We start from the raw sequence: 12,570 nt of genomic DNA, 5'->3' as shown, positions 1-12,570 counted from the left end.
AATTACTCAGTGCTGAGGCTTAATATTTTCTGTTAGACATAGGGAAGACATGTCCCCAGATCTTGAAATAAACTTGCAAGTAAAATGAAATCTTCGAAAATATATTTCATTTACATCGATTCTTTTATTTCAGTGAGTCAATCGATATTAATGTTGATGTTGCCAGTATTTTTGTTTATTCCATATTTGTCCATAGAGCTTGTAGACCAACATAAACTAAAGAGCATTTTTTTAAAAACGTGGTTTATTATGGCGGTATTCCACTTATCAAATTATTGTCCAATATAATATGCCAATATTGCTTTTGATTTGCTAATGTTTAGCTAGCAGAAAGCCACAAATATATATGAACAGTAATGTAATATTAATATAATAATTAGAAAGCAATCTGTCGATTGGTCAGCGAAGGAGTATGTATTTAGGTCTTTAGTTTGACTTGTACATAGACATGTACGTTTCATTACAGCATTTCAGTTTTTTTATCAAACGAGCTATAGATTTAGAAGGGCCCCGCGCGAAACGAACGTTTACTTATTCTATCCGCACCCTCTCTATCTCGCTCCTTGATTTCGCGAGAAAGGTGACAACAAAGATATAAGAACTTTTTTTTTTAATTTCATGGCTCCATCGTGCGTCAAAACGATGATTTTACCAACGTCAAGGTTGAGATTGACACGGAATATAATATGTTATAATGATATATGAAACACGGTTCAGTGTGTATTATAAGTAAGACAAACTTTATGAAATTCATTTAAATCAAATCTTTGGGTAGTGTATGGAGTGATGTATGACAGGACAATGTATCCCTTAACCTAAGTGTATCACTAGCCTAATGAATGGAAATTTGAAAGGGAACGAATGATTTAGGTAATGCCAACCAAATTAACAAAAAACTTTCGTAGGCAGTGCCGTGAGTGATGAGTATGTTATATTACTTTTTAGTACCCTCAAACAAAAAGCTTTTTGTTTTTACTTCTATTTAGGTAGTTAAAAAATTAAACACCACCATGTCGCAGCCACAACGCAGGTCTAGAAAAACAAGATTAGTGCCACGATGTACAGAAGGAGGAGAGCCTGAGATTGAGGAAGTCATCGAAGAGAAGGTAGGTCCACCCACCATATTGAACTTTATAATAGATCATTCTCAATCAAAACAAAATATCTACCCACTTAAAAAAATCATTAATAATCAATTAAATTGTAGGTAGTATTTCATTCTATCTTCAAAAATTGATCTTATTATGTCGAGACGGAAATTGTTTGAGGGTATTTGTGCTATTTTAACGTCGTTCTTATTTCTACCCTCGACCTGTCAACTTTCGTGGACATTGCGTATTTTCATAGCACCTCTATTTTTATGCTATAGGTGTTTATTACAGACAATCTATATATTTACATGTGTAATAATGAAATCAAACTCTGTATACCTACATCGATATAGGCGTTTAATGTCCACAAAAGTTTTTAGGTTATATACTATGATATTTGAAAAAAAAAAAAGTATTGGCAGTATAAAATTTTTACTACAAATTAAAAATGTATAGATATAAAATTAGAACTAAATTGTGTCCCAGATACTTATATAGGTAGGTATCTAATATTATTATTTTGGTAATGTCATTTATTGAAGAGATTGTAGGTACTTATGTAATAAGAAGCTTAGCTTTATTCTTTATTATTTTTTTATTTCTATTCGTACAACTTGCCAGGAACTTGTAAATCTGTATTACAGGCAACTGGCCTGTATGTAGGTATAGTGATAAAAAATTGTCTTCAAAACTTCTTGGAATGTTTACTAGGTATAATTCATAACACATAAGTATAACCTATATAAATAAACATCCAAGGCAAAGTCAATCTGAAAAATAATAATTTTTCATGTTGACCTGACCGGGGGTCGAAACAGGGATCTCTAGTGTAGCAGTCTGGCGTGATGACCATTAGGCCATGGAGGTCATCTATATGTATAGTTGAAAGCCACAGATATACACTTATATCTGTGTGGAAAGCTAAGCATTTGAGCCTTAAATTAAAACTTTTTAATACCCAATCATAATATTTTATTACCAATATATAACAATGACATTGGTCTGCATTATATTTAATTTACTATGTAGTGATAATGTAAGACCCGATGTGCATCCAAGATCTGCTCCAGATGGGGGGATTGTTTACTGCGCTGCATGAGTTTATTGTCACATTTGATAAAACTAGCTCTCTCTGAAGACAATAAGTTTCACTGTAACAAATCTGAAAACCTCCTTTCGGACACACTTTTATTAATATTAACTTGAAATTATAATAACTAGGTATGCATAAAGGATCCAAGGTACCATACACAATGTACCATATTTTACTGGGTTTTACCAACATTATTTGTACTGGGTATGGTGGGGTATGATGAACTGCAAGTTCGTAGCGAGTTGCACCTGGCATCCTATGTGAGGAAAGCTAACAAATAGTGAGGTGTTAGGATGTGTGAGTCTCTTTATCCCAAACAAGTACGTATGGCGTCGCCGTCGGCCGCAGATGTTGGCCGTGCCGCGCTGACGCGCTAACTTGCTCAACAAGGCGCCGTTAACTCAAGCGCTGCGAACACTCAACCAAGTAGCTGCCTCAATAGATTTATAGATAAACTCTTTATTGCACCATTTACAAAGGAGTACAGTTACAACAAGATATTCAAACATAATGAGTGCAAAGGCGGACTTATCGCTAATGCAATTTCTTCCAGCCAACCTTTGGATGGAAAGAGACACGAGTAAACTAAGAGGGTGCAGTAAACTTATAATTAGACAAAAAAATAAAATATTAAAATAAAAAGATATAGAAGAAATATATAAACATACAGACAAGTGTTGTTATAGAACAATGAATAAATATATAACAGATTAAAGAAGACTAATATAATGAGACTTTACTTGCTTCCTAAAAGATGACAAGGTTTGGGCGTTGCGAATTTCAGCCGGCAATGCATTCCACAAACAAGCAGCCTGGACAGTAAAGGAGTGGGAATAGAACTGGGACACGTGAACGGGAATAACTAGGCGAAAGGAGTTAACGCTATGTCGTACCTCGCGATTATTGACCTCACTGAGAAAATTGAAACGTTCTTTGAGGTAAAGAGGAGTATAAGGGTTGTAAAGAACCGAGTTACAGAAGTGAAAGGATATGTAGATTACGACGGTATCTAATAGGGAGCCACTAGAGTTGACTGCGAAAAGATGAAACATGATCATATTTATGTAAACCAAATATGAATCTAATTAGATTTATTTTCCTGTTCTCTTGGTGAATTCACAAATTTAGCACTTTTTATAATTAATAGCACTTTTTATAAGTTAAATAGGATGTAGAATAGGTATAGTAGTTACACTACTATAAATTAGGCCAGTCGTGTAAAAACTGTTATGGTAAATAAATAAATTTTACCACTTTGTATTAATATAGGTGTGATACAGGTGATTTCTTATATATTGGCATTATTTTATCTACATGCTCTGTCGATGATACTGAACAACTTTTAGTATGGAAGCAACCCCGAAATCGCGAAAAAAATTCAGCCGATCCGTACATTTTCCACAATTTAGTTATATTTAATTTTGTATAGAACAGCTGATCGGAGTTACTCCCATACTAAAAGTTGTTTAGAATCATAAACTGAGCATGTAGACAAAATATTGCCAATGTATAAAAACGTCACCCTTTATATAATCTTCTTAGCATGCGTCGATTCGGCGAATCATATTTGTGAAGACCAGTTGACGCCGCTGATACATCAGTAACTGTGACGTCATACAGATCCTTCAGCTAGGACAATATTATTTTTATGTAATGCAACTTTTTCAATTAATTAATATAATTTCAGAAACGGCAAATAAGAATTATGAATACAAAGAGTTTGTCGTCACCCCGGCCATCGACGTCGCAGCCAGCGAAGAAGAATGAATCTTTACAGTTTAAAGTTGATATAGAAGTCGAGGAATGGATAGATGATGAACTCTTTATCGAGGTAAGGCACATCTGACCCTTTTGCCGGTTACTTCCTCAGCCGTTGAGCATCGGAGCCTCCGCTTTACTACTTTTTCGTCTCCACTAACAAAATACATGGGTATATGGTATATGGTATTCTAAAACATATTGTAATTGTGATCGGATCCTGTTAAAAAATATAGCTGATTTAAAAAACGATTAATTAAACAATTCCCTGGCAGCAGTGTTCACAAATCGACGGTCAGCCATGAGAAAGAAAGTAACAGAAGATTTTCCAATCCAACACACATACCTACAAGATGTATCTGGTAATAAATCCATATTTCGATTAAAAAATAATTATTTTCTTATTCCAATTTCAGGAAAACTTCGCTAAAATGCAATCAGAGAAGCTGTCAGAGGCATTAGAGAAGGAAATTAAAGAAGAAGTCGACTGGACTAAAGATGAATACGGCAAGTTTTGGGCAGACGCGGCCAGTGACGAAGAAGTTGAGGACAGACCTCTAAATGAGTATGAAAAGATAATCAAAAACCAGGTTGACCCAAGACTGATAGTAGGCCCTTCGAAAGCTGAACCTGAACCGAAAAAAGCTAAATTAGATAATAAAAAATCTAATAAAGGAGATCAGAATAAACCAACACCAATTCCTAACATTCCCAAACCGAATTTGAGAGTTAAATATGTCAAACCTGCCAAAAAGACAGACAAACAGAAAAAGAATGAACCAGTGAAACATGTGTCAAATGTTAATTTGCAACCGAAATTAAAAATCAACATCGTTTTTGATGACCCTGTGCCCGAAAAGCCTGTGGATGTAGATAAATCAAGTAAAAAGAAACCAGTGAGAGCTGATGCATTGACTCCAAAAACAACAAAATTGACTCCAAAAACAACAACATTGACTCCAAAAGATATAAGACCAATATATATAATTGGTGATAAAGCTGTCCCAAAAGCTATAGCCGACAAAAATACAGATTGTACAGAGAAAACTAAAGCTACAACCTCACATGTTGAAAATGATGAGGAATTTGAAAATGTTGAGGAATTACTTGCAAGACCAATTTATTTCATTGAAGTGAACAAGGCAGCCGAGAAAATCAACAAATCCCAACTCCGCAATATGGCTTATAAATCTGTTTTGAAAAAAACAATCAATGATGATCATATACTTGAACACATTGTGGTCAATGAAGATGAAATCCTATCTGTAGCAGATGGTTTAGCCCAACAAGATGATGAAGTGGCAAAACTGTTAAATATTGAGTTACGGAATAGACTAGGTAGTGCCAGATTTGAGACTTTGGAAATATCCAGAGAGGATGCCTTAGTGGATTATGCTTTCCGTCAATGGTTCGCTTATCAGGGATCGGCTAAAGCCAGGACTGTTCCATTACTATACAAATGTTATATATGTAACGATGGTTGGTGGCACTTGGAACCGTTCCGGAACCATATAAAGAAGCATACGTATGTGGTAGTTGCGCTAGAAAAGCATAACCAGGAATGTAGTATAATAGCTCACGATGCGAAACCATTTAAATTCAGGATGTTTCCTATTGACAACGAATGCTGGAGGTGTGGTAAAAGCTATGCTTTTCATGTTGGACTGGATCAAACTGCATACAAGTGTCCAGCTTGTGACAGTTCGTTGTACACATGTTTAGGGCTCAAAGAACACATGGGTGTATGTCTCAGTGTATGGAAAAAGCAAATGACATTGCAAGCAACGAAAGATATAAAGGCATACAAATGCAAGATTTGTCCGCAGATATTCTTCGAAGAAGCCGCACTACACAAACACCAGTATCAATATCACGTGCCACGTTCGGATTATCCTATGTTGGTGTCAGTGCGTCAGTGTTCGTATTGCAATCAAAACTATTTGCTATATACGTTCCACTACTGCCGTCGGACCAATCTACAGAGACACATATGCAAATTCTGTATGAGGCATTTTCCATCGGGGACCGCATTGAATTTACATTTGGAGGATACAAATAGGGTGTCGAAATTGAATGTGAAGTGTAAATTTTGTAATGAGGTAGTGGAGAGGGACTGTTATATGATGGAGCATGTGTTGAAGCACACGGACAAGTTTGTGTTGGTGTATAAATGCTTGGCTTGCCCGAGTAATGTGCTGCTAGAGAATTTTGTGATGGTGCAGCGGCACGTAGCGCTAGTACACAAGGCGTCGAAACTGGCGTGGCGATGTGCAAAGGTGAGTCTTATCTTATCTTAATCGCATGGCCAGTTTTATTTTTAGACAAAGCGGCGATTTCGAAACTTTGAGTAAAAAAAACTGATACTTTTGTGGGAAGAAATATATTGTAACAAGTTTAAAAAAGAATCGTATCATTTTTGTAGGTTTTTACCAATAGATTGTGTTATTCCAGGCCGAAATGGGTCACACAGAGTGTTTCGTAACTTTTTAAATTTTATGTTTAGCTCCCAACAAATTGATAAACTTTTTCTAACCATCTTATTTCAAATTCACGTTTATTTTCCAGATGATTATTCCAACAAGTTTGTACAAGGACCACAAGCGTGTAATAGAATACAAGTCAAACAATACAACAGGTCAGTTCAGTTCGGTTTGAAACAGGGAGGGACTTTCCATGCCATTTAGCACACCAATCCTAATGTAACCTGTTCAGAGAGTTTGAGTTACACTCTTGGTAGTGAATTTTCAGGTTACAATTGCTAGTTACTTTACAGTCTAATCCAACTTTTGTGCAATTACATAATACAACTAATGTAAAAAAAAATACAAGGTGCCCAGCACACAGGCAGCATTTCAGCGCCGAATTGCAATGGAAATTCGCTGCGAGTTTGCTACGTCTGTTGATTTAGGGATGTTTTTCTGTTTTGTTGATCTATGTGTTATATTATAGAATATTTATAAGCAAGCAAGCAAACAAGCAAGCTATAACACTGTTACAAATTTGTGTTTTGTTTAAATCGCAATTTTATTTAATATGTCTTAATACTTGTAAAATAGTGTATTATAATGATTTAATACTTTCAGATAAAAAGAAAAGGATTCGCAAATCTTCCACTACGGACGACCCAAATGATAGTGAAGATGGAGCAGAGGTTATAACAAGTACAGATAATCAAGACCCAAATGCAACTGGACCAAGTAATGATTATAATGACGATAAAAATGGTGATACACGAGATGATGAAGACTCAGCTTCAGATGTAGAATTTATAATACCAGAAATTGCAACAGAAACTCTAGAATTGGAAGCAGAAGATACACCAGAAACTTTAAAACTGGACTCAGTAGCAGAAGATAAAATAAAAGCTCCAAAACCGGACTCAGTAGCAGAAGATACAATAAAAGCTCCAAAACCGGACTCAGTAGCAGAAGATACAATAAAAGCTCCAAAACCGGACTCAGTAGCAGAAGATACAATAAAAGCTCCAAAACCGGACTCAGTAGCAGAAGATACAATAAAAGCTCCAAAACTGGACTCAGTAGCAGATGATACAACAGAATCAACAATTCAAGAAACTACAGAGACAACAGACATTGATGTTAAGCCAACGATAAAAATCAAAAACGTATCAGACGATTGTTGCGAACAAGAATCACCGAAAGATACAGAAATCAATATAAAACCAATACTGCCCGTTTCGGTTGCATCAATCAAAATGGAAGTGGATGACGTTGGCGCGGCAATCAACGTGTCAGAACTCTTGGAGTTTGAAGAAATGCCAGTGAAACAGGAGATAAATGATGTAGGTGAAACCTCGAAGAGCTCAGCGGAACAATTTTCCGAGCAGATCCAGAATTTTCTAGATTATGAAGCTACAAGTCAGAATGGAATAGATGACTTGTGTGTATGTTCTAGTTGCGATTTTGAAGGCACATCAAGGGAATATAAGGTACATATGTGTAAATCGTTTAAAAACGAACTTGAACATGAGAAAAGGGAGTGTACGAAATGCGAAAAGATATTTAATACAATGAAAGAATATGTGAAACATCTACGCGTTCATGGATACACTATGTGCCGCTGTAAGGAATGCAATTTGGAATTCCCGAGCTTGTCAAGTTGGATATTACACATAAATTCGCATATAAACAGGTCATTTGCACGTGTTAAGTTGTTGTCAAGTGATTCGCCAGTGTTTATCTGTAAAATTTGTAGGGATATAGTGCATAGGAATATGTTTTTCAAGCATTGGGAGGTGCATATACATCAAGATATAAGTGTGGCTGTGCATTACAAGTCTGATGGGATCATATCTAGAAAGTTACTCGAAGTCATTCTTGGTAAGTTCAAAATCCTTACTATTATATATGCTATAGCTTGTGAAGGTGTATATGTGTTTGTCACTCTTTCACGCGAAATCTACTGGATGGATCGTTATGAAATTTGGTACACGGGTAGAATATAAGCGGAAATAACACATGGGGTACTTTTTATCCCGAAATTTTCACGGGAGCAACAGAATTAGCCAAGCGCAGCTAGTTGGCTAATTCTGTAATGAACTTGGATGATAAACATAATTTCAATGAAACTATTTAATGCCGGCTCCACGCTATCGCGCAAATGTTCGTCGAAATTTGATGGACCGGATACATTGCTGATTTTTCATTGCAGGTAAATAAACACAAACAACGCATTTCAGTTCATGCATTCGTGTCGTACGTCGAAAGTGTGGAGCTGGCATGAGAAGCAGGTTCTTTGCGATGAGAGTGTATTCCATTATACTCTGTTCCTTGCCATAGGTTAGCAAAGCTTTACTTCCGTGTAAGATACGACGGCGCAACAAACTTCAACGCAACCTTTTCTTCGAAGATGTCAATTAACGAATATGGGTCTAAAATATTTGATAGTAACATTGTTATATGTATGTTGTTGAGCCCACCGAACACAGAAAAAATTAAAAAGTGCGAAAATGATAATATAAGAAGACATATTAAGAATGGAGTTGTTTTATACAACCGGGAAATAAGCATATGACTTACCTTGAAAATTGTGGCAAATTTTTTTATTACCACCGCCATCTAGCGTGGAGTAGCTAAACTTCGGTATCGGACCTTGTATGCTACAGCAAAATAAACTCTTTGGTACATAGTAAAGGCGTATTTTAGCTTAGCAGTCTGTTTGTTTTGGGCTATGTTGGGTTGAAGATAGCAACCAATCAATTGTAACAACCAATCATTATACATTCACATTTATTTTGTGCATTTGTGGATTGTCTGTATTGCGTGGTTAAGCCAGATAGCGAATCAAAAATATTACTAGTTGCATCCCGCGGTGTGAGCCGTGGTTGTGGTTCATGATTCATTGTAACAATAAAAAATAATAAACGTAATTATTAAAAAGAACGTTTTTAATTTTATGCCCAGTAGTTGTCTATCTCTACTTTATAAACCGTACATAGATTTCTTGAACAAATCCTACGAGATTCTCGTACGAGATATGCGTTAATCCAAGTGACGACCAATGTGAATCTGTACATGAAAGCAAGGGATAAATGATAAATGAATAGAAGGTATCTGCTGCCCCAATACCGAATTTCATAAAAATTGGCCCAGCCATTTAGAGCGTGAAGAAGTAACAAACATACAAGCTTTGCCTTTATAATCACGTTCATTAGTATAAAATGAAGTCGCTCCCTGTTGTCTGTCTATCCCTATGTATGCTTAGATCTTTAAAATTATTTTCCTAATGTATTTGTGGCTTTATGATAAGCATGACCTGATGGTGCAGCCCTTTGGATAGGCTCCAAACGTGGGAACTCCTCAACCGTTTACAGCACGGACATGGGTTTTTTGTCAAGTGTCGAATGCCATAAGATCTCTCGTGACGACAATAAAAGCTTCTGGCAAAATATTAATTTTTGTAATTTTATTTTTTAAGTGTCATGGGTCCATCGTTTGACAAAACCACGATTTTGCCAACGTCAACGTTGAGATTGACACGTTATTTATAGATATATTCCAAGCGTCAGTGACGCGTAACATACCGAAGGTGTGTGTGGTCTGCGGCCGCGAGTTCGCCCGCATGAACGAGAAGAAGCGGCACCTGGTGGAGCACCTGCTGGAGGCGGCGGCCGAGGACCGCGGCCGCAATCGCTCGCTGCGCTGCCAGATCTGCAGCGCCGGCTTCGAAAAGACTGACCAGTGAGTATGGTTTCAATCGCTGATTGTATAATTATACTGTCTACTACACATATACACAAGTGTATAAATACATATGCATTGTTTAAATAAATATGGTTTCCCAGAGGGGACCACTTTTTGTCGCATGAACTATTTTGTCTTATTGTTCTTTGGCATAATTGTTTTTTGGCATACGGAAAAATGTGGCATAATTAACTTTTAGGTTAGTTATGGTTCAAATTGTTTTGCGTAAAACATTATGCGTAAGAACATGGTTTACACATAACAACACAACGTTACGCTTAAAAATCATTATGCCATGTTAAATTATGACATAAAATTGTATGCATATAAACAGGGAACCTTCTCAGAGTGTTTCGCCGCTCAAACACATTAAATTCGCAATACCTGTAAAATGTGACTAAGTTATAAGCACTAATTGTAATTTGTAACACTTGATTGGCGAATAAATAGTATGAAAATGATTTTGAAAGCTACAAACTACTAGCACTTAAGCAAACCCCCTCTTTCCAGGTTCCGGCGCCACATGCGCGATCACGCGGGCCTGCCCGTGTACCACTGCGAATTATGCGACAAAACATTCAGTGATTCGTCAAATTTTGTGAAGCACAAAAAAGTTCACAACTTGGAAACGTATGTCTGCGATGTTTGCAACAAGAAGTTCGTGGCTAAGTCTTCGCTCGTCGCGCATATAGCTGTAAGTATGTATAGGTTATGACAATACTGGGGATATATTGGGCAAGACACATGGTCAAACCGGTGGCGGCGTCGTGGTTCGGGTCGGGAGGTTCCCTCTATTGTGGTTGAGCTTCGCAATGGCTGACTCACGCGTCAACTCGTGAACGGGTGCCGCCGGGGAGAACTGGTCAGCTCGATCTTTTATTAAAAGTTTTTTATTTGGTTAGTTACGACGTGAAAAAGTGCCTGTGAATGCCTAATTTCTGAATAAATGATTTGATTTTGACATTATGTTTGACCGGGTCCAAAGCGGGTATACTTGTTGCAACAAAATCGTCTACACAAATATAGGTACTTACCTAAATGTATCGTGCTTATCTTCGGCTCAACCTAGGTAATATTAGGTTAATTTGTGTTTATCATAAACATAGAATTAAATCTCATGTCAAATACATATATAACTATATGTAAAATCCTATCCCGATTAATATTATAATCTCCACGCTTTATATACTCAACCAATCTTCTTGGAATTTCGCATAAATGTAGTTTATAGTATGGAGAAGGACATAGGGCACTTTACATACCGGAACTGTTCCCGTGGAAAACTCACGCGGGCGAAGTCGCGGGCTACAGCTAATGTGATATAAAGACACTTAAAATAGGTTTTATTATTATATATTATTAATTTAACTAAAACCAATCTATATTTTCAGACACACAGCCCCGAACCAATCATCTGCATTCGCTGTCCAGACAGATCCTTCTACAGCGAATCAATGTACCGTCGTCACGTTAGGACCTACCACGATAAGGTCAGCTACTATACGTGCAACATGTGCAGGAAAAGGTTCTCCAGCGTCAAAGAGAAGTGGGACCATCAGTGGGAGGAGCACAAGATGAGGAGCCAGATAGCGGACTGTCCGGAGTGCGGGGAGAAGTTCAGGAAGGTGACCGATGTGAGGAAGCACCTCGCTCTAGTGCACAGTGTTAGTAATAAATAAAAGTGAAATTTGAAAATGTTATTGTCAGGATGGTGAACGATGTGAGGAAACAGCTCTCTAGCGCAGTGTCGCAGTGAAACGGTGAAAATTTAATTTAAAATGTGACAACAAAAGAGAAAAACAATAGTGTAACAGTGAAAGCACACAATTTTTTATAAAAATTGCTAGTACAGTAATGACACTCCCTTCATTGCTAATGTTTAGTTACTGGCCGACTATATATTCCTCGCGTGTTCCTGGTTACTTTCGGAATTGGGAAAATTCAGTGTATAAATTTTACAACCGTTCGCCTGTCCGACGTGAACTCTCTCTGGGAATGCTGTTGCTGCTGACCAGCTGTCAATCGGTAGGATATTTTGGGATAAACGCATGCTTATCTACTAATCTATCGTTAAATTTTATTGCTTAATTATATAGTTATGATTTTGTTTATACAATGTTCACTTTTTTAATAAGAAGAAATAAAATAATTTTATCGTTAAAATCCGTCAATTGATTATTGTTATATTGTTAAATTATGATAATTTATGTAAGTGTAGATTAAGTGAATTGGTCTAATATTGATAAATGTGACGTTCTATGGATATAAGTGACTTATGGAGGGCAGTAACTATTACGACATATTAAAAGAATAACAAAATTTTTATTCAGATGACCAAATATACGTAACATTTTGACTTAGTATGATATAAGCAATATATATATAATGTATATATAACTATGTATCATAGTGTAATACATATGAA

At 36.6% G+C, this 12,570-nt stretch overlaps 1 protein-coding gene across 5 annotated transcripts; it reads left to right on the top strand.

Moving 5' to 3' along the window:
• The first annotated feature begins 896 nt into the window (after positions 1 to 896).
• On the top strand, positions 897 to 11,945 carry LOC128682110 (zinc finger protein ZFAT-like). 5 transcript variants are annotated; one of them, XM_053766634.1, is made up of 8 exons: positions 897 to 1,106; positions 3,872 to 4,015; positions 4,359 to 6,218; positions 6,508 to 6,577; positions 7,026 to 8,282; positions 9,953 to 10,142; positions 10,656 to 10,839; positions 11,537 to 11,945. In XM_053766634.1, the coding sequence occupies exons 1-8, from the start codon at positions 1,011 to 1,013 to the stop codon at positions 11,822 to 11,824; spliced, it is 4,089 nt and encodes a 1,362-aa protein (XP_053622609.1). In that variant the 5' UTR covers positions 897 to 1,010; the 3' UTR covers positions 11,825 to 11,945. The 5 variants fall into 5 exon arrangements, with proteins under 5 accessions (XP_053622609.1, XP_053622612.1, XP_053622613.1 ...); XM_053766636.1 differs by lacking the exon at positions 897 to 1,106 and adding an exon at positions 1,320 to 1,589; XM_053766635.2 differs by lacking the exon at positions 897 to 1,106 and adding an exon at positions 2,895 to 3,122.
• Positions 11,946 to 12,570: the final 625 nt, after the last annotated feature.

The sequence above is a fragment of the Plodia interpunctella genome, chromosome 29, assembly GCF_027563975.2.
Source record: "Plodia interpunctella isolate USDA-ARS_2022_Savannah chromosome 29, ilPloInte3.2, whole genome shotgun sequence".
Taxonomy (NCBI): Eukaryota; Metazoa; Arthropoda; class Insecta; order Lepidoptera; family Pyralidae; genus Plodia; species Plodia interpunctella.
This window is presented reverse-complemented; position numbering and strand designations above follow the sequence as displayed.

Bases quoted from the DNA above. Each gene is read 5' to 3' on its own strand.
- LOC128682110 (XM_053766634.1), top strand. From the start codon at position 1,011: ATGTCGCAGCCACAACGCAGGTCTAGAAAAACAAGATTAGTGCCACGA. The intron at 10,143-10,655 runs GTGAGTATGGTT...CCCTCTTTCCAG, and splicing joins GGCTTCGAAAAGACTGACCA to GTTCCGGCGCCACATGCGCG. The intron at 10,840-11,536 runs GTAAGTATGTAT...CTATATTTTCAG, and splicing joins CGCTCGTCGCGCATATAGCT to ACACACAGCCCCGAACCAAT.